Consider the following 22,240-nt stretch of genomic DNA (forward strand, 5'->3'; position numbering starts at 1 on the left):
AGTTCTGTGACTCAATGCAAACCAACAACATCAGCCACTCAGTACCTATTAATAATCTTAAAGAGGTTTAATATATATTAATTAGATCAAAAGCCTCTGCTATTATCTTGGGAGTGCAGTGGCTAATATTTAAATGCTTCTGTCGCATCGTGTTTGGTGCAGACAGACAAAGTCGCTTGTTGTTCGGACACAGAATAAGATTATCACTTAGAGTGACTATGGCTTTGTTTAAATCCTTAGACCTATCTATGAACCATTTGAACGCTGGTACTTAGCAAACGCCACTAACAAAATACATCTGCGACCTTTAAAAGCCTCCAGAGGATGCAGCGCTGCAGAACTAGCTTACAGTATAAATCTCCAGTGACAGGGCAGTCAGAAAGATTAAAGCGGTGTGGTCCGTACCCATTGCTCTGAAGACAGTGATCAACCACCCAATTTAGCACAACAGATAACACTTTCGGAAATGCCCTCAACCATTTCAGAGACCCAAAACAGCCATAAATATGAACTGCAGTTTATTTTCAGCGATGAAGTAAATTAAATAAAGATTGGAGTTATAGGTCACAGGGTGAAATGAATTATTTCGAATGAGACGAAGGAGAGGAGTACACTCAAAAAGTGCTGCTTGCTCAAACTACTTATGTAAAACAAGCTGAAACAACACAATTCTTGAGAGTTTTGGGGGATAACTTAATTGTTTTATGTCCAATCCGCTTAAACTTAAGTTAACTTAATCAGTTTATGCTGGGATAGCATGAATGAATTGTATGGAACCCTACATTGTTTACAGTACAGTTAATTTCTCAGAATTTATCATTGCTGGCTGACATCTTTAGTGCTTTCTAGATTAAATCCAGCTATCTTTACGACACCTTTAGTGAGATTAATGAATTAGCTAGCGCATTCATTTGATCTTCCTTATAAGAACTGAAAATACTTCAATTTTGGAGACCTCAAGTACAGCAGAGTTAATATCAAGGGCTTTTGCACAGACAGGAACTAGAAGGCAGATCCCCGGGGAACTAAATTTTGGTCACTGATCCATGACTAGGTGCTCTGAACTGTTGTAACCCTTAAAAAAAAGTAATTCAAAAGTACCGAAATACTTAAGTACACTTAAGTAATGTAGAAGTACCTAATTCAGATATTACCCAGCAAGCATCTTTTGTTTTTACAATATGTCTAATAGACGTCTAAACATAGTCATCTTGACTAAAACAGGGCTAATTGTTTTTGCGGTCAAGTTTCAAAATAGTTCAGCTTTTGCCACTGTGTGGATTAATACTGAATGTGCGTCGTGGTTAAGAATAGAGAAATAGGCTGGGGTGAAACTGCACTGCTTTAATGCACTTCTGCATTGGACTCACACATATACTCTACACCAGTAGTGGGCAAACTTTTTAGACCAGAGGGTCACATCAAGTTTTGCAAACCGAGCGAAGGGTCACATGTCAAATCCTTCAAAAAATAATTTTTATTTATAGTGGCAGCATGCATGGAATATGCGATATCGGACAGAAACATGCCACATTAACACAAAACAGATTATTATTATTACTATTATTATTATACTAATACTACTACTACTACTACTACTAATAATAATAATAATAATAATAATAATAATTTTTATTATTATACTAATAATAATTATTATGATAATATTACTAATAATACTAATAATAATAATACTAATAATAACAACACTATAAAGTTCAGCTTTCCATCAAGCATTTTTTTATGTGTTAATCCAAAATGTGCATAAAAATAGGCGGCTGGAAAAATAGCTAATGTCTTCATCATCATGGTCAGGGTGCTACGTTTGTAATCTGTCGAATAAATTTAAATTCAAATTCAATTTAACCTGGCATGAGAGAGAAGATATTGTCGAATAAAGTTGTATTTACAGTTTTCTGTCACACAAAAGAGCTCTTGGAGATTCTTAAGATTCCAGTTGAAAAATTAAAGCCACTTTGACATTTCAAGGCCCTTGCTGTTTAATGAGAACGAGGAAGCTATTTCATCTCGACACTTCTTAATTTGTTTTCTGAAGATGAATGGAGGGATTGGAATGACATGAGAGTGAGTAATTATTGACAGATTTGTCATTTTTGGGTGAACTAACCCTTTAAGTACATGTCATGTTGTGTACCTTTTTTCCTGGCCTGTGAGATGATGTCTGCCGCACTCTTGCTCATCACGCGGGTCACATAGAGAGGACAGTTGGTTTGACTGGCAATAGTGACAGCTCGAAACACTGCTTCAGCCTCCAGCTACACACACACACACACACACACACACACACACACATACAGACACACATACAGACACAAACATTTCAAGGCATAAAAGAGATTTTGATATCAGTAATGACCCGTTTAAAGTCAGTTTGAAATGTTTATTTTAACAATGGCTTTTCTTTAGGAGAACAATTCATCAGTGCAAGTTAATCCAATAAAAAAATTGCAGTAGCTTTGGTAATCTTTATTAAAATCTGAGCATTTGTGCCTGCGTTTGGATTGTCTCCTTCTCTGATGATGTCAGTTTGACACTTCAGCCACAGTACTAGTAAGGTGTACCTAATAAAGTGGCCGGTGAGTGTGAATGATCAACTACATTTATTGATATATTTAATTCAGGTCCCACTTCAAACAGAGCTTTAAAAAAACGATAATAATTTTGTACATAAAGCCGCACTGACATGGAATAATTTGCTAAACATGCTATAGCTGACCACGCTTCTGTCCCTAAATGAGTATCAAATCATGTGTTCACTTAAGAACTGTTTCTGTGATGTATAAATGGGTTTAATGTAAACCTATATGTTTACAGTATTTCTTTTTGTTCGCCAGATCACTCTTACAAAGACATTTGAATCTCAGTGAGTTTTTACCTGGTAAATAAATAAAGAAATGAAAACATGTCAGCTTTGGCTTACACATGAACCTCAGTGTTTCTACAGTAGCGCATTCAGTCATGTGAAAAGAAATTGGACACCTTATGAAATCAAAAACCATGAAATTCAATAGGATGTACTAACTTTTGCACATGACTGTATATGGTTTACAAACACACACTGTTGATTTAATTTACTAAAATACCATATACATCTAGTTTTCCTCTCTACTCTCATGACTGACCTCAAGAAAACCAGATGAGGAACGTCAAATTAAATCTACAGGGGAGGTCATATTCTGTCAAAATAAACTGTAATTGAATTATATTATCATGAGTTCAATGTCTTATATTAAAGACTGGAAAACAAATGTATTACTGTGAACTGCAGTGATGTTCATGTGAAGTGATGCAGCTTTGTGTTTGTGTTGACTGACCTCCTCAGGGCGGCTGAGGACGTGTCCCTCGGGTCCAGTGATGCCCATCTCCAGCATACGGGCCTGCTCCTGAAAACACACACATAACACATTAATGGATGTCGCACACCAGATGACAGCACAAGACAGAGTGCACATGACAGTTGGAAGTATTGCGCACCAGATGCACATATTCGCATGTTATTTAAAATGAAACTATTCAGATGGCGCTCTGTGGCACGGCAGAAATATGAACAGTGTCCGGAGTCGTTGGTGGGCACTGCATACCCTGATATAAATCTATGTTTCATTCATTCATTTTCTTGTCGTCTTAGTCTCTTTATTAATCCGAGGTCGCCACAGCGGAATGAACCGCCAACTTATGCAGCACATTTTTACGCAGCGGATGCCCTTCCAGCCGCAACCCATCTCTGGGAAACATCCACACACACACACACTCATACACTACGGACAATTTAGCATACGCAGGGAGAACATGCAAACTCCACATAGAAAAGCCAACTAACCCAGCCGAGGCTCGAACCAGTGACCTTCTTGCTGTGAGGTGACAGCACTACCTACTGCGCCACTGCATCACCCAGTGTAATAAAGTGAATCTTGATATTCATAAAGTGCACAAACCTCAGCAATTATTTCTCCATTTTCTGCGTGGACCTGAGCAATTCCTCCATGCTCTCCAAGGAAGGTGAAGACCTCATACAGCTGTTTAAAAACACAGAGAAAAAAAAATATATATATATATTGTTCATGTATATATATTGTTATATATATGTATATATATTGTTCATATATATATATATATATATATATATATATATATATATATATATATATATATATATATATATATATAAATAAATTGTATGGTTTTAAGTGGGGAAAATGTGTGAATTGTATAGTTTGTGTTTTGCTGCCTTCATAATTTCTAGTTTTTGCATTAAAGTGAATCAGGGTTTCTGCAGGTTTCATTAAAGGGCACCTATAAAACAAAATCACTTTTACAATCAAAGTTGTGTGGAAGCAGTGTGTGAATATAACCAGCTTCCAATGGTAAAATGTATTAATTAAATGTTTTTATAATCAGGCTTGATAGAAACAGTCTGCAGAAACACTTTGATTGACATTCTTCCTTTATACGTGTCATCAGAGGTGGAAAGCCCCGCCCACTAGTGACCATCTCTCCCTCATTAGCATAGGACGTTAGTCTTGTTTTGAATCTGCCACCTTGCTGACACACAGGCATTTGTAGTTCCGCCCTCTTCTGTAAAGAGCACAATCTATTTTGAATTTAAAGGGACAGTCACCAAATTAGCTAAATTAGGATCAAAGCCTAAAAGGGTTATAAAACACTATCTGTGAGGTTTTTTGAGCTGAAACTTCACATACATCACCATTTAAGTCAAAATATACTAGTAATCAAATAAACATATTAGTTTTACACAGGGAGCCCAAATGTAGCCTTGTTTTAGTCAAGCTGTTTATGTTCAGACATCTGTTATGCAATTCCGAGTGTGCTTCCCACAGGTGAGTGAGTTTGACAAACCACCTTTAGAAAACACACTCGACAGTAGGGTTGGGTATCGTTTGGGTTTTTTTCGATACCGGTGCCTAATCGATACTTTTAAAACGATACCGGTGCCAAAATGGTGCCTGAATCGATACTTTTTAGCCACAAAATGATGGTGGATGACTCTTCAATACTATTTTTTATTTGACAAAATATTTTTTTAAATAATTTTATTAGAACAACATAATTACAGTTTAAAGTAAACCTCAATTCATATTGTATTACATTAATACATTTCCTTTGATCATTTGTTGATTAGCATGAATTTAAGATTTGCATTATGAAATTACATTAGCTTACAATTAACCTGTGGGGGGCGGGCAGGGGCACTTTTAGGAGCACATTTTAACATAAATATCACAAAATACTTAACATTATTGGAATTAATTTGTTTTCATGCATCACTCTGCAGTCTTCATAAACAAAATAATTAAATAACTTCAACTCAAAATAATCTTCCTTGTTTATTTATTTGACAAGTAACGTTATACTGCTGTAGGAAACACATTTATAACATTCGAGTACATCAAGGCACATTGCTGCAACTGTAGGTCTGTTAAAGTTTACAGTTGAAGTCAATTTATTTTGCCCTCCCATTCATTCACAATAATGTTTCTGAACATTTTTACACTGTTTCCTAAAAAAACTATTATTCTGGAGTCATAATAAGTCGTATTTCTTATTGTTTATTTCGTGCATTGATAATGACCAAAACACATTGAATGACAGTAAAAAGTAGCAATTTTACCCAATAAATGCGTTAATAATATCAACTGATTTATATATATAGTCATTCAAATGAACTTCAAACGATTAAAAACTGCAGCAAACATTTATTTAGGCCCGAACTACAAAACCAAATGTAAAACAATTTTGTAAAACATGTAAAACAACACGCTCTGCTCATGCACTGCTTTCGCTTGCGGTGTGAAACAGGCGTAACGTTCTTGCCGCAGCACCGAAATTAGGCACCGAAATTCATACGCTGATTTAATACCAGTACGTACCGGTTACCTAGTTTCGGTACCCAACCCTTCTCTACCAGTGTGCCAGTTTTTGCACATTTGCACAAGACACTTTCTTACAGTCACTCCATCTCTCTAAAATAAATAAATAATTAAATAAATAAATAAATTGTACATTTGTGAAGTGAGCGTCACACAGGTGAGTGGGCTTGATAAACCACCTGTAAAAAAAACTCTCTATAAAAACACTCCCCTCCTTATTCTGTGAGCACTAACAGTTTCTTCAGATAATTAGCACTTCCTGTGTTTCTTCGTATTGAATCGCTGAATACCTCCTCCATTGTAAGTTGCTTTGGACTAAAGAGTCTGCACAATGACTAAATGTTAATCTGTTAGACATCTATTGGACTTCTTTTAAACAGTCCATTCTCTTACCGGCACTGTGACAGAATGTGTGTATTCACCACAGCATTAATAAAAGAAATGAAATGAATGAATAAATAAAAACATTTCTTCATCTCACCTCGGTGTTGCTCATCTGATAGAGGTCTTTAAAAGCCATGTAGACCTGAAACGAGTTCACTCCTGTATGGACAGAAAGAATAAATCAGAAAATTTTTTTTAAAAATTTAAAAAGCTCTGCCAAGTCAACAAGACAAATTTACAATCATTCATTCATTTATTCGTTAATTTTTTTTGCTTAGTTCCTTTATTAATCTGGAGTCGCCACAGTGTAATGAACTGCCAACTTATCCAGCGTATGTTTTACGCAACGGATGCTCTTCCAGCTGCAACCCAGTCACGGGCGGACTGGCCATCTGGCCGGCCACGTCGTTTCTCACTGGGCCGACATACTTTTTGGGCCAGGTTGATCGTCTTCTTATAATCTGATCGGTCCATAAAATGCCTAGCAGCCTATCGTTTTTTTCTCCCTAATTAATTGACGATACTGTGATCTGTGACGCTCTGAAAACACTGTGACACTCATTTTGTGGTTGTGCAGCCTGTTTTGAAGCAAGTTACTCAAAAATAACTCAAAGATCAAGTCTTCAGTCATAAAGAAGAGAAAAAAAACACATTCCCTGTGGGACACCATACTGCTTGTTATATTTAGAAGTTCACAGGGGATTTATTTTTAGTGTGCTGAACCATCTAGAACAATACAGGAAAAAGATGTCATGTGTATGGTGGCCGAGAGAGCTTAACGTGCCGGGGTGCGTTTCCCAAAACCATCTTTAGCCAACTAAGGTCGCAAGTTCTGTCGTTACAAACATAGTTTGTTGATTTGGCATTTCCCAAATCCATCGTTCCAATGAACATTCGCAAAAAGCATCGCAAACTTGTGCACTTGTAATTACACTTCTAGAGCTGTAGTTAGAAACATAGTTCCTGGCTGTGTTCTATTCCCAGTTATCCCCCCTATGCCACATTCATTTAGAATGTTCCAACATTTAAACCTAAAAGATTAAAAATAAAAAAGCATTAAGGTCATCTCTCTTTGGTGTAATTTGCTTTCAAAGTAACTTTACAGTTTAGTTTAAGCGATCTTCACGTTTATAATTGCGCTCCCTTCGCAGTGCACTTTGAAAACATTGATGTCATTCTGAACACAGCCTCATGATGAAAGCTATAGGTGACCTATTATTTAAAAGTGGAATTTGTTACGTCTTCAAAGCTTGTGAAAACAAAAAACACGGCATGCGTTAATGCTTTTAATTTATAGTAGCTTATTTATTAAGTATCTGTGCTGTCTATGACATAGGCCTGCTGGTTAGAACATTTCTGCAGTGGTTTGCATGTGTTAAATTGTAAAAGTAGACTTTTCAAAAAAATAAATAAACAATATCCTACATAATAATAATAATCATTTTCATCATTAATATTATTAATATTATTATTAGTTACATAACATAACATACATAACAATATGTATATATGTAAATATTAAATATTAAATTTAATTTTTTATAAATAGCCTAATTATTTATTTATTTATTTCTATGATTTATGTATGCTATTAGAATACGTGTTAGCTTTTGTAAGTGATTTTATGTTTTAGAATAAAATCTGAAATGCTCTAAACAATATTAGTAAAGGAAACACTGGCCCTATATGTGCCGTTTACATATATTTCAGTAATTATGGAAAGCAAGTGCATATTTTTACCAAAACTAATATTGGATTTTATTTTAAATGCGTGTTTGTGTAAAACAGTAAATTTTCCGCAAAGAAATGATGGGCTCTTCTCTAAAGAATCAGTTACTCCGGCCTGTTTAGAGCATCATTATGGGCGTCTTTCGTTATAGCTAACATGGTTCAAGCGATGGATCTGCGACAGAGAAACTACGAGTTTCGGGAAACACTCGTCACTACATCACAATCGTACATCGTACTATGATAGTTCCGCCGTGAGTTATGTCGTTGTTTGGGAAACGCACCCCAGAGCAATAATCAGTGCACAATAAACAAATCCCAACCAGTCCATCACGTTTTAGGGACCCCTTGAAACATTTACGTTGTTTTCCGCGTGCTTTCTGCATGTTTTGATAGAAATTGCAGCGCATTTTCTTAAGGTGTTTGCGTTGTGAAGATTTGCAACACTTATGCTGTCAATCCAGCTTGATCTCAAAGGAAACGTAATCATTTTACCCTTAACGTTGACCTGTCTTCCCCTGAAATGTGATGTTTATGTATGGTCGGGAGGGGGGGGTCCAATTTCACTACATGACAGTGTATTAGACTACATGGAAGTGTATTTGCCTTTGATTGATTGATTGATTGATTGATTGATTGATTGATTGATTGATTGATTGATTGATTAGTGGATAATTCGTAACGTCATTAGCAAATCGTACTAAACTGTATGAATGAGATCAAACGAATTCATACGAATTAGCCATTACATCAAAATGTTACGAATTGCCGTGAGATTGTTTTGGTCAAATCGATGCTCTATTCCTAATTTGCTGGTGTTTTTTGTAACTGCATGTGTTTTCCTAAATTGCAGCATGTTAGGCTCTCTCCGCCAATGTACATTTGGATGCTTAAAGTGCAGTAAACGCATGGTAAACATAAACAGTAATATATTTCTGACCTTTCTCCTTGATGAGGGTCTCTACCTCCTGCTTGACGCTGTCGTTCCAGTGGGTGATGTCCACATGCAGAGAGTAATCGCAGCAGGCTTTCTCATCCGCCCATTTACTCCAGCGATCGAACGCTTCCAGCAGACTGCAGCCCGGCTCCGGGATCACATGATCCACTGGAGAACACACACACGTACTGATGTTAGCTTTTTAGCATTAGCATTCCCATCCATTCATTAATTAATTTTTCTTCAGCTTAGTCCCTTATTTCTCAGGGGTCGCCACAGTAGAATGAACTACCAACTATTCTGGCATATGTTTTACACAGCGGATGCTACAGCCGCAACCCAGTACTGGGAAACCCATACACTCTCAGATTCAGACACACACTCATACAGTACGGCCAATTTAGTTTATTCAGTTCAGCTTTAGCGCATGTATTTGGACTATAGGGGAAACCGGAGCACCAGGAGAAAGCCCACGGCAACATGAAGGGAACATGCAAACCCCACACTGAAAAGCCAACTGGCCCAGCCAGGACTCGAACCAGTGACCTTCTTGCTGTTAGCCGAAAGTGCTAACCCCTGAGCCACCATGCCGCAGCAACATCAAAACAAATAATACAAATTTACCAGGAGAGCTAGTCTTTTCCCTGCTGAAAAATCTAGCTTAAACCAGCCTAGGCTGGTTGGCTGGTTTTAGCTGGTCGACCAGGCTGGTTTTAGAGGGGTTTTGGCCACTTCCAGGCTGGTTTCCAGCCATTTCCAGCCTGGTCTTAGCTGGTCAGGCTGGGAGATGACCAGCTAAAACCAGCTTGACCAGCCTAGCCAAGCTGGGAGTCCAGCCAAAACCAGCCAAATCCAGCTAAAACCAGCTCGACCAGTCATTTTCCAGCCTGACCAGCTAAGACCAGGCTGGAATTGGGTGGAAACCAGCCTGGAAATGGCCAAAACCCCTCTAAAACCAGGCTGGTCAACCAGCTAAAACCAGCCAACCAGCCTAGGCTGGTTTAAGCTGGATTTTTCAGCAGGGTTAGCCTTCAAATGTATGTTACCCCTGCTGAAAAATCCAGCTTAAACCAGCCTAGGCTGGTTGGCTGGTTTTAGCTGGTTGACCAGGCTGGTTTTAGAGGGGTTTTGGCCACTTCCAGGCTGGTTTCCAACCATTTCCAGCCTGGTCTTAGCTGGTCAGGCTGGAAAATGACCAGCCAAATCCAGCTAAAACCAGCTTGACCAGCCTGATTTAAGCTGGATATAGCTGGTTTTGGCTGGACTCCCAGCTTGGCAAGGCTGGTCAAGCTGGTTTTAGCTGGTCATCTCCCAGCCTGACCAGCTAAGACCAGGCTGGAAATGGTTGGAAACCAGCCTGGAAGTGGCCAAAACCCCTCTAAAACCAGCCTGGTCGACCAGCTAAAACCAGCCAACCAGCCTAGGCTGGTTTAAGCTGGATTTTTCAGCAGGAACTAGCTTCAGTTTGAATTTGTTCACCATAAACGAAGGTCTTCTTATTGCAGACTTCAAACTACAATGCAGCAAATGTATCTCGTATTAAAGCAAACCTCTCCAAGCCATATTAAGTATAGAACCTCTGTATATTCACTGCTTCTTCATTGTCTCTCTTTTATCTGCGCGTCGAATCTAGCTCACGTTTCCTCTGGGAACAAAAGAGATTCTTACAGCTGGTCTTTCACTCTAAAATTAATCGCTGCTAACAGTTCCTGGTAAACACAGGGTTTAGGCCAGTCTTAGAAAGCAGCTGCTGTCAGGTTTTCTTCATGCAGGAAACCAGCAGTTGTTGCCAACGTGAATCTCTTTTGTTAACACACACACTCACTTTCCCATGTATGTGAAGCTTCTAGTGCAACCTTCTGAGTCCATTAAAAGGGTCCTATTTCAGAATGGTGGTTTTATTTCCAATATTTTTATTGCATTTTTTCCAGATATTATACAAACTTACAAATGTATATGAAAAATAGAAGTCCTATCAGCAAAGAGATGACATGAAATACATAGCAATAAAAACAAGAAATCTGTAGAACTCTTAAAACAACCTTACATTTTTCTACCCCCTTCTATGCACCATCCCTCCCATCTCCCACCGCTCCCTATTTTCTGAGGCCTTCAATAAGTATGTAACGGTGAATCAAGACACTGATAAATAAATAATTAACATATAAACAAATTAATAATAACATTAGAAAAAAAATTATAAATAAAATAAATAAAAATAAATATATGGGTAAATACAAAGGATGAAAATGTAAAATAAAAACTAGAAGTCTCTCTTTCTCCCTTTCGAAATTCTAGTCAGCAGTTCCTGAAATGTTAAGGTTCTCAATGACTGACAGCATGGGACTCCATGTTTTGTTAAAGGAGTTCAGTGATCCTTTAAAACAATGTCTCAGTTTCTCAAGAATGGTGGTTTTAAAGTGCTTAATCATTACATATACAGTTGACGTCAGAATTATTAGCCCCCTTCGATTTTTTTTCTTCTTTTTTTTAAATATTTCCCAAATGATGTTTAACAGAGCAAGGAAATTTTCACAGTATGTCTGATAATATTTTTTCTTCTGGAGAAAGTCTTATTTGTTTTATTTCGACTAGAATAAAAGCAGCTTTTAATTTTTTAAACACCATTTTAGGGACAAACTTATTAGCCCCTTTAAGCTTCAGTCTAGATGCACAAATGAACAGCATAATCACAGTAAACTACTTTATTCTGAGCCACTTCTTTTGACGCTTTCACTTTTTCGCACAGAAAACGTTAGTTCTGCTTTAAATCTGCCACTATGCTGACACACAGGCATTTGTAGCCCTGCCCTCTTTTGAAAAGAGCACAATCTCATTTGAATTTAAGTGAAGTTTAATTTACTAAACTCATTTCGAGAGGAGTACGTGCTCATGATTAAACCAGCTGGCTCATATTAGCTAATCACGATTCTCCAATCAAGCATCCCTAGTTCCTATATATATCTCCTCCTTTTCCACTTACAACTATCTTCGTCTTCAAGAATCCCCCCTCCTCCCCCTTCTTCCACCTTTATCCAAAATAGGTGGCTCGGCGGCCCAGCAACCAGCAGGAATAGCATTAGCTCTGGCTCCCTACTTGAGCTTCTGGTATCTCTGCGTGGCGCTAGCACGTTTCCCCCGCAGGGGTTTCAGTTCTCTCCCAAAGCCTAATAATAAAAAAATAAAAATAATAAATTGCTCTGCATCATAGACCTCTTAAACCTAAGTCTCTTTTACTAGTCGTCTCGCTCTCAAGAAGTTCACCTTGGCCTTAGCTGCGGGGGAGTTTTGAGATCACCCTGAGTTCAATCTCCACTCGCCCCACAAAGGGAGGGAGCCCTGGACTCGAGGAATGCCTTGAGCTCAGGGCTCTCTCCCGGGACAGCATGCCAAACGAGCTTTCGTAAGTCATGAGCTAAGTGTGAACTCTTGAAAGCGAATTTAAAATCCCCTTTAAAAGTAAAAAGTGCAGATTTAAAAACATTAAAAAGTATGGAAAAGCTACTCAATTGCAGTATTGTGAGTAGATGTAATTTGTGACTTTCCACCCTTGCTTACCGATCATGGTGGTTCCTCCAGCCAGAGCAGCCTTGGTGCCCTGGGTGAAGTCATCAGCGGTGGTTGTACCCCTGAAGGGCATCTGTAGGTGGGTGTGGATGTCAATTCCTCCAGGGATCACCATCTTCCCATTGGCTTCAATGGTCTTCACTCCTCCAGGTACGATCAGGTTGTCACCAATCTGCCTTAAAGTTGACAAAAAAAGCAATTTGGTATTTTTTATTTATCACACTATCATTTAAAGGTGGGTGGCACGGTGGCTCAGTAGTTAGCGCTTTTGCCTCGCATTAAGAAGGTCAATAGTTCGAGTCCGCACCATACCTGCCAACACACCCGTTTTTCCCGGAAGTCTCTCCCATATTGTTCTGTCTCCCAGAAAACTCCCGGAATTCCCATACACCCCCCCTCCCTCAGTCCCCATACGCACCAAACCCATTGCGTAACCATCTGCATACCCGCTCATCACTTCGCTTGCACCCTCATTAATATTCATGACCATTCCAAATAAGGTCAATAAAGACATACTGAGTCTAGGGATATATTCTGTAGGTAATAAATGAGCATATAAAACCACTTCTGTAAACATTTTAAACTTCCCTAAGCTACAAACCTACTATGTAGACAGCAGAACAATCAATGCACTACATGACACATTTGCCTAACATTTACCTAATTCAAGGGCAAGGTGAGAGGGAGTTTTTTTCGCCTCCCCCAAATGTATCTTTTTTCCTTTTTCTAAATGCTACCTCCCGTTGACTTGTCTTTCCCTGGAATGTGATGTTTGTGTATGGTCGGAGGGGTCCAATTTCACTACATGACGGTGTATTTGACTGCATGGAAGTGTATGTGACAAATAAAAGCCTTTGATTGATTGATTTAAACATTTAAATTGCTGAAGCTAAACACTAGTATTGGTGACATAGTGGCTCAGTGGTTAGCACTGCCACCTCACAGCAAGAAGTATGCTGATTCAAGTGCCGGCTGAGTCAGTTGGCATTTATGTGTGGAGTTTGCATGTTCTCCCCATGATGGCGTGGGTTTCCTCTGGGTGCTCCGGTTTCTCCCACAGTCCAAACAGGTGAATTGAATACACTAAATTGGCTGTAGTGTATGTGTGTGAATGAGAGTGGATTTTTCCCAGTACTGGGTTGCAGCTGGAAGGGCATCCGCTGTCTAAAACATATGCTGGAAGAGTTCATTCCGCTGTGGCGATCCCTGATTATTAAAGGGACTAAGCTGAAAGAAAATCATTGAAAAGATGAATACTAGTATCTTCCAGAAAAGCGAGTGAAAGTAATATACTATCATCATGGCAAAGACAAAAGAAGCTAGTTATTAAAATGATTAAATTTGAAACATTTAAAATCTTCTCTCGGTTAAACAGCACTTGGGATGTATACAAAAGTTAATTACATTTCTGTCACGATTACCAGCGATCGTATTCCATTAGATCTGATTAGTTCTCCCTCACCATAACCTTGGACTACAATTCCGCCATTGTTGGACTACATATTCATACATGCACTCCGGTCACACTCACACATGCTTCCTCATCTAGACTGATTACCTGCACCACCTGAGGATTGTCAGAGATTGATTGCACACTCTATTTAGAGCCACACACTCACCCATTCAGTTTGCAGAGTCTTGTTCGCTGTATAGTGACATTACAAAGCGTATCTCTTGTCTTGTTTGCCTGTGTTTAGACCTTAGCCTTGTTAACCATTTGTCCTAGTCTGCCGCCTGCCTCACGACCTCTCGCCTGTTTTCTGATTACGATTCTGGACTGCCTCTAAACACCGGTTTTCACCCGTATAGACCATTGCTTGCCTGACTTTGAATAAACCTGCGTGTGGATCCAAACTTCTGTTGTTTGTGTCACTCCCCTTCATAACACTTTCACAGGAGGGCTAATCATTTTACCATCAACTCTAAACAATCGAAAAGCAGCACAGTGAAACTGTTTGAAATTCCTTTGAAAGGGATAATCCATGCTTTACACCCTCGTGGCATGCAAAATATGATTTTCTTTGTTCAGATGAACACAAACAATGATTGTAAGAAAGCACGAAATGCTCTACATTGAGGCAGGCAATTTTACATGACATCTGTGTAGTTTCCAACACACTTAAACAGTGGCTCATACAAGCCAAATGATAAATCATGATATCCCTGTGTTTATCCCTGTGGTTAAGTGTTTCTAACGGTGAAGTGCATTATCAGTGCATTGTGCATGAGATAAACTAATGCAGATAATCTATATGAGTCGAACAGGAAGAGGAGTGACCATCCATTAAGCAGAGCCTACATATCGGAAAACCTCCAGAAGAAGATGAACTTTAATGTGTTTGTGTGTGTGTGTGTGTGTGTGTGTGTGTGTGAGAGAACTGGTTTTGGTGGTTTATGGTAGAGGTCTGCATTCCCGCGGGACCGGACCAGATTTCTGCGGCGCGGGACAAATTTCCAAAAAAGAGCGGGAGCAGTCGGTAACGGGTTTCATTTTGGACGGGAGCGGGCCGTCTAGCAATATTGCTCCCGACTCCCGAGCGAGCACGCGTATGTATGTGTGTAAATGAAATAGCGCGATGCTGTGTTTAGCTTGTTTGTTGCTGTGTGTGTATGTGTATGTGTGCGCACGCGCGAATGAGAGGTGTGTGTGTGTGCGCGCGCGAATGAGAGAGAGAGAGCTTTGCCTGTGTGAGTGCTTGGTGCTTATGTGTGCGTGTGTGTGTGTGCGTGTGTGTGTGTGCGTGTGTATGTGTGTTTGTGTTAGTCCGCGCGCACGAATGAGAGAGAGCTTTGTGTGTGTGTGCTTGGTGCTGTGTGTGTGTGTTTATATACAGACAGCTTGTTATAGGCTGTCTGGAAACTGTATAGCTGGGTGGTTTTCAGTTTTGTTCTCCCCCCCGCTCTTTAGCGAGATCGGGCGCGCCGGGTAGAAAACGGGGCGGGTCGGGACAACAAATGCTGAACGTAAGCGGGAGCGGTCTGGTTCAGGGTAAAATCTGCCGGGTACAGGCTGGAGCGGGATTCAAAATTTAGTCCCGCGCAGGTCTCTAGTTTATGGGTACAACCTAGTTGTACTCTATAACTGTGGTTTATAAGGACATGCCTGATGTACTCGTAATTCAAAACGCTTCAAAACCCCTGTAGCAATACTTCTCTCCGATCATCTCCATATGCGGAAAATTCGGATCCGTGGAAATATTTGAACTCCTGCGACTAGACCGTATGCGACCGGTTGACCGGATGTGATGTTTTCCAGAGTTGTACAAGCAGGTCCGTGCGTGCGAGATGAGAAATAGGAGTTTATATGGTTATTTTTTGAATTATAAAAAGTGTATATTAATAAATTTAAAATAAAATTCTTTTCATAAATATAAGTAAGAAAGTAATAAAAATATACATTTTTAATGTTGTCTCCACATTCCCTTCAATATTTTAGCGGTCTATGAGTTTCTAGCATTCATTCATTCATTAAACCATGCAAAGGCACACAGAATAAAGGCCCTTGCTCTTGCACTCCTTTATTTCAGACACTGTGAGAATCAGCTTCTCCCCCATTGTGCACGACAACACTGAAAATACTGTGCGACTGCCACAAGGGGGCGTATTCCGACAGTCGTGTCCAAACGTTGTGTGCAATGGAAAGGCGGCTTCAGTCTGGCTTCCATACAAGAGGCAAACGTGGACCATATCTGGGCCAAGTCTCAGCCAAGTTAATAACCTATAGCTGGGCCTGAACTGGGTCAAATATGTTGATGTGTCGCGACTAGAATGTTTTTATAAACCCTTGAAGCATTTCGCTTTATGGCTGTGCTTTTTCTTGAAGCGACCTGATTGATAGAATTTTTTCTTTCTTCAAAAACAATTCATATATATATCAAAAGTGGGTCAAGATAGGCCAAACTTACGGGCCCCACATATACATTTTATGGGTAGGAGAGGTTGTGGATAAAGCAAAATAATTATGTGTCTGATCCGGCCACATTCGTTACACAGGGTATTTACAGCTACTGTATATTTCTGTTCATCCGCATCTCGTCCCTTTGTGCCCCCTGGTGGCATAGTCGGAGACTGCTGTTACAGCTAAAAACATTTTCTTAATCCCTTTGTCCCGCCGTGGCATCAAATGTGGCCATTTTGAACTGTCACCCACTGTATGTGTGTGTGGTGTGTGTGTGTGAATGCAGCTTACTTGATGACTCCATCCTCCATATAGATGTCTGCGTAGAAGGACTGGTCATCGTTCACAATCCGACCACCTTTAATCAGGAGCCTCTCGCTCTGTCAAAACAAGACACACAAAGACAGAAAGAGGTCATATGAGGTTCTATTTCTATTACAAAACAACTTCTGATACTAAAAATGTCCAATTTATATTGTCCTGTACTTTCAAATTAAGTCATGGCTTCAAATTAGCTGGATGTTGCATCATGCATCGCTCTATGTGTCACATCAATTTGGGCTTAAAATCCCCAGAGTGACATTCTTCTGAATAGTCAGTTTAGAAGCAGAATGGAGTCACTTCGGTTCATTACAGTAAGTTCAAACAGGGGACATTATCACTGACCTTTATTTTGGCAGGAACCATTTTGCACCGTCACAGATTAAACTCTACAGTGCTTTTTAAAAAGTAGACTGTGCCAAAGCAGCTAAACATAGGTGAAGAAAAGAGGATGAATGCCATAACAATAGTTCTGAATGTTGAAACAGAACCCAGAAATGTAGAATATATCAGGTTAAACACTGCAGAACTATTAATGTGTAAGGACTTGACCACACCGAACGCATTTTTTGCATTAAAAGGCATCTTTTTTGAGTGTTTTGCTGGTGCACCTCGTGTTTTTGCCATTGCGCACTGTGCGCCCGCAGTTGAAAATTAAGTGTTATTTAAATAACACTTAAATGGAAAAATAAGCTACAACAGTCACATCTTTTTTTATTGTGCAATCAAATGAAAGCAGAGGTGGGGTTTCTGTCGAGGTGACAGCAGTGTTTGTGTTGTCAATATGACTACGGAGACTTTTAAAGATGGAAGAGTGACTAGCAGTTGCTGTTTCGAGTTATCCAGAGCTCTATGACTTCACAAATCTTAAATACTTAATTGTGTAAGGCTTGATCTTCATAAATGAGTACGATCTGTTGGTGTCGTCAATCTTGCAACCTTTGTGTGTCATGTTGGAGGAAGAGGGGCCAGGTGAAAAAAGCTCCTCTCCAATCTTTTGAATTTAGAGTGCAATTCCTAGTTCAACCACTAGGTCAATCCTACATTACCTTTAAATTTAAGCATGTGAAACAGAGGCAAGCTACAGTAAGATGAGCTAGAGATCTTCACGAGTCTACTTGGACCTGAAAACCTGAGATATGAAAAGAGATTTTGAGTCCAAAATTTTCAACCCAAGCTCACTCTGAAAACGTAGCCCCGTGGACGTTTCTGGAGACCAAGATTTACGTGGTCGGTGGTATGTATGGCTGCATTTAGTTTTTTTAAGCGGGGCGGTGTGACGCCGCTCCTCTTCGCACTCGCTGGCTGATGTCTCACCTCCTCTGTGTGGAGGGCTTTCCCGCAGCAACCAGTTTGTCCGGTTAGCTAGTCATGTTAGGCTGGCGGAGCCGGCTGCATTCGACGACCGGGTTCGAGTGCAGGGAAGAGCCGTTCCAGAAATCAGGTAAGACAAAAAACAGAATCCAAAAAATAAAACGAACAAGTTCGTTACGGGGCGAGAATGTAGTGAAATCCGAAAACCGAGTCAAAATCGGACGAGGGCTTTTCTTTTTCTAGACGGCGTTTGTAAATTGTCGCTTGGGTTTGGGGAAGAAGGAGGAGAAGGGTGGCTGGGTTGGCCGCCCAGTCAATCGTTCAGTCATTCATTCAGTCAGTCAGTCAGACAGACGGCCTCCGGCGGCTTTTTACGCGAGAACAGTGCGGGTGCGAAAAAGCGCGCACAGCTGCCTTTCACGGATTCGTGAACACAAACACTGCACAAATACGTACCTCCCGGGACGTATTTCACGGTCTCCAGAAACGTCCGCGAGGCTATGTTTCCAGAATGAGCCTGGGTTGAAAACTTTGATATGTCTCAGATAGGGTTGGGTCGATAGACGATGGCAATCCAACAATGCCATCATCGATTGTGATGTTTCACATTAGACATCATACAATGCCGAATTTGTCGACATCGCCCAAGCCGAGTCCCAGACATGGTCGAGTTTGGTATTAATTCTCACGGTCTCTGGAAATTAAAGAAGTAATTTTTCCAAATGGACCCAATCATACCTTTAACGGAGTGACTATTCACAATCAACAACCCATCATGTTGGCAAAGAATATAATGAGGTTTCAGTGACCATAAAAGAGCGATTGACATTTAAGAAATTCAGTGCTTTCTTGTGTGTCGGTGTTAAGTAGGTTGAAACATTGTCCAATTAAATTCAACCCAAGCTCATTCTGGAAACGTAGCCCCGTGGACGTTTCTGGAGACCGTGAGTTACGTAGCCTGAGGTATGTATGGCTGCATTAAATTGCTTTAAGCAAATGCTACAGGACGGTGTGACGCCGCTCCTCTTCGCGCTCGCTGGCTGACAGCTTACCTCTGTGTGGAGGGCTTTCCCGCCGCAACTAGTTTGTCTGGTTAGCTCGTCCTGTACGTCGGCAGAGGGGAGACAAGGAGGGGAGCTGACCGCGACGACCGAGTTCGAGTCTACGGAAGAGCGGATCAAGAAATCAGGTAAGACAAAAACAGCATCCAACAAATAAAGTGAACGAGTTTATCACAGGGTGAGAATGTGGTGAAATCCGAAAACGCGGTCAAAATCAGACGAGGGCTTTTCTTTTTCTGGAAATCATTTGTAAATCGTTGCTTGGGTTTAGGGAAGCAAGCGGGCGGGAGTTTCTGTAAAACCGGTTGGGTTTAGGGAAGGAGGAGGGTGGGTCGGCCGATTGGCCGGTCGCCCAGTCAGTCAATCAGTAAGTCAGTCAGACAGACAGTCAGTCAGACAGACAGTCACTCGACAGCGGCTTCGGCCGGCTTTGCGCGAGAACAGCGCGGGCGCAAATCGAGATGCGAAAAAGCACAAACAAAAACTTTGCAAATATGTACCTCCCGGGACGTATTTCACGGTCTCCAGAAACGTCTGCGAGACAATGTTTTCAGAATGAGCCTGGGTTGAATAAATTAGTCTTGTGAGCGCTAGAGCTAGCAAAATAAACACTGTAACTCAACTTTAATATGAGGAACACAATAGAAAAAGCATGTCTTGTTTGAAAGACAACAGCAAAAAGTACTCATACATCATTTGGGAGCAAGAACTGTTACTGCAGGATGCTGATAAAGGAACAATCTGAATGTGTAGAAAGCGCATTCACTCAAAGGGGACGGACAATTCAACAAATGCCAGAGTCCAGTCTGAGCCTTGCACACAAACAGTGCTGTCATTTGTTATGCGTGTGTGGGGAGTGGGGGGAAGACACAGCCAAAGAACGCCGAGCCAAAGGACATTAAGGCGTGGAGCATTAGCCATGCTTGTGCAGAATAATGGGCCGCGATTGAAGAAAACCTCTCTGTATGCATCCAGAGCTGCAGCCTTGTTGCCTGGGTGACCAAAATATTTACTGTACGCTCATGAGAATTTCGTCTATTCTGCCAACATAGCAGTCAAAACACTGGAACATACCCGTTTAGATGCATAATGACCAACCACCATTACACATCCACACATCCACCCTGCCCTGTGACTGAATTATGGGTGCTGCTATAGCCAGGAGCATCAGGCTCCCCAGAGAGAACTCAGCATAAGACAGTGAGCCATGATCATCTAGTTCACATCCTAACATCCCTAAAAAATGGATCAAGTGGCCTTAATTACTACATCAGAAAATAAGCAGAATGTGCTTAGTGTGTTCATATAGTATTGCAGATCACTTCTGATGCTCTTAAGGGGAGATATGGGTAGGGTTAGGGACAGGGTTAAGGTAAGGGATGGGTCAACAGTGTAACTACCATGTACTTACATCAGACAATAGGTAGAACGTACTTATTCTGTTCATATAGTATTGCAGAACACTCTTGGTAATCTTGAGGTAAGATACAAGTATAGGTTAAGGACTGGTTTGGGGGTATGGGTAGGTTTAAGGTTGGGTTAAGGCAGGGATGTCAAACTGAATTCCTGGAGGGTCGCAGCCCTGCAGAGTTAGTTCCAATCCTGCTCCAACACACTTACCTGTAGGTTTCAAACAAGCCTGAAGGACTCAATTAGTTTAATCAGGTGTGTTTAATAAGGGTTGGAACTAAACTGTGAAGGGCTGCAGCCTTCCAGGAATTCAGTCTAACATCCCTGGGTTAAGAAATGGGTCAACAGTGTACAACTACCATGTACTTACATCAGAAAATAGGTAGAATGTACTTATTCTGTTTGAATAGTATTGCAGAACACTCTAGGTAATCTTGAAGTAGGATACAAGTATAGGTTAGGAACTGGTCTGGGGGTATCGGTAGGTTTAAGGTTGGGTTAAAGTAAGGAATGGATCAACCATGTATTTACATCAGAAAATAAGTAGAATGTACTTATTGTGTTCATATACTGTAGTATTGCAGAACACTTCTGGTGCTCTTGAGGTGGAATACGGGTAGGGTTAGGGACTGGTCTGGGGTTATCGGTAGGTTAAAGCTTTGTTAAGATAAAGGATTGGTCAACAGTGTAATTACTATGTACTTACATCAGAACATAGGTAGAATGTACTTATTGTGTTCATATAGTATTATTAAACACTTCTAGTGCTCTTGAGGGTGGGTGAGATTAGGGACAGGTCTGGAAGCATGGGTAGGTTACATTAAGGGTTGGGTTAAGGTAAGGGATTGGTCAACAGTGTAATAGCCATTTACTTACATCAGATAATAAGTGCTATGTACTTATTGTGTTTATATATTATTGCAGAACACTTCTGGTGATCTTAAGGTGGGACACTGGTGGGGTTAGAGACTGGTCTGAGGATATGGGTTGGTTAAAGGTTAAGAGATAGGTCAACAGTGTATTTAAGATGTACTTACATTAGAAAATGAGTAAAAGTTACTTAATGTGTTCATATAGTATTACAGATCACTTCTGGTGCTCCTGAGGAGGGATTCGGGTAGGGCAAGGGACCGGTCTGGAGGTATAGGTAGGTTAAAGGTTGGGTTAAAGTAAGGAATGGATCAATGGTGTAATCACCATGTATTTACGTCAGAAAAATAACTAGAATGCACGGATTGTGTTCATATAGTATTGCAGAACACTTCTGGTGCTTCTGATGTGGGATACGCACGAATGGCGCGGCGCTAATGACGCGAATTGCACGAATGGCGCGGCGCGAATGACGCGAATTGCACGAATGGCGTGGTGTGAATGGCGCGATTCGCACAAACGGCGCGATACGCCCGAATGGCGGCGCCGCAATAACCAATCAGGAGCTTGCTCTTATGGGGGCATGATTGTGACGAAGCGCCTGTTGTTGGTGTCCTGGGGGGAAATCCTCCAGCTGACACCGACAACAGCTCATCAAACTGGGGTCGGCTCAATCAAAAGCACTGCTAAAAGCCTCCATCATCCAGTTAAGTTTCTGGAGGAGTTGATGAGCTCACTGAGCTGGGTGCGCCTCTGAAAGGATCTAGTGGACTCAGGCACAGCCCTAAAGGTATCGACGCTGTTTTTGAGCCTTCATAAAACACATAAACACTGTTATTTT

The 22,240-nt window shown here is 40.6% G+C and overlaps 2 protein-coding genes across 4 annotated transcripts in view; both read right to left on the minus strand.

Annotated features, from left to right (window-relative positions):
- jakmip2 (janus kinase and microtubule interacting protein 2) overlaps positions 1 to 22,240 on the minus strand; it is a 209,527-nt gene that overhangs the window by 121,733 nt on the left and 65,554 nt on the right. The window lies entirely within an intron of this gene.
- Positions 1 to 22,240, minus strand: part of dpysl3 (dihydropyrimidinase like 3) — a 51,468-nt gene that overhangs the window by 20,858 nt on the left and 8,370 nt on the right. For both annotated transcript variants that reach the window (XM_068215866.2, NM_001020512.1), the window contains 7 exon segments: positions 16,715 to 16,803; positions 12,517 to 12,701; positions 8,962 to 9,126; positions 6,391 to 6,452; positions 3,957 to 4,037; positions 3,336 to 3,404; positions 2,156 to 2,276 (listed from right to left, as the gene is read on the minus strand). In XM_068215866.2, coding sequence (XP_068071967.1) covers positions 2,156 to 2,276; positions 3,336 to 3,404; positions 3,957 to 4,037; positions 6,391 to 6,452; positions 8,962 to 9,126; positions 12,517 to 12,701; positions 16,715 to 16,803 — 772 coding nt within the window.

Source organism: Danio rerio, chromosome 21, assembly GCF_049306965.1.
Source record: "Danio rerio strain Tuebingen ecotype United States chromosome 21, GRCz12tu, whole genome shotgun sequence".
NCBI classification, from domain to species: Eukaryota; Metazoa; Chordata; class Actinopteri; order Cypriniformes; family Danionidae; genus Danio; species Danio rerio.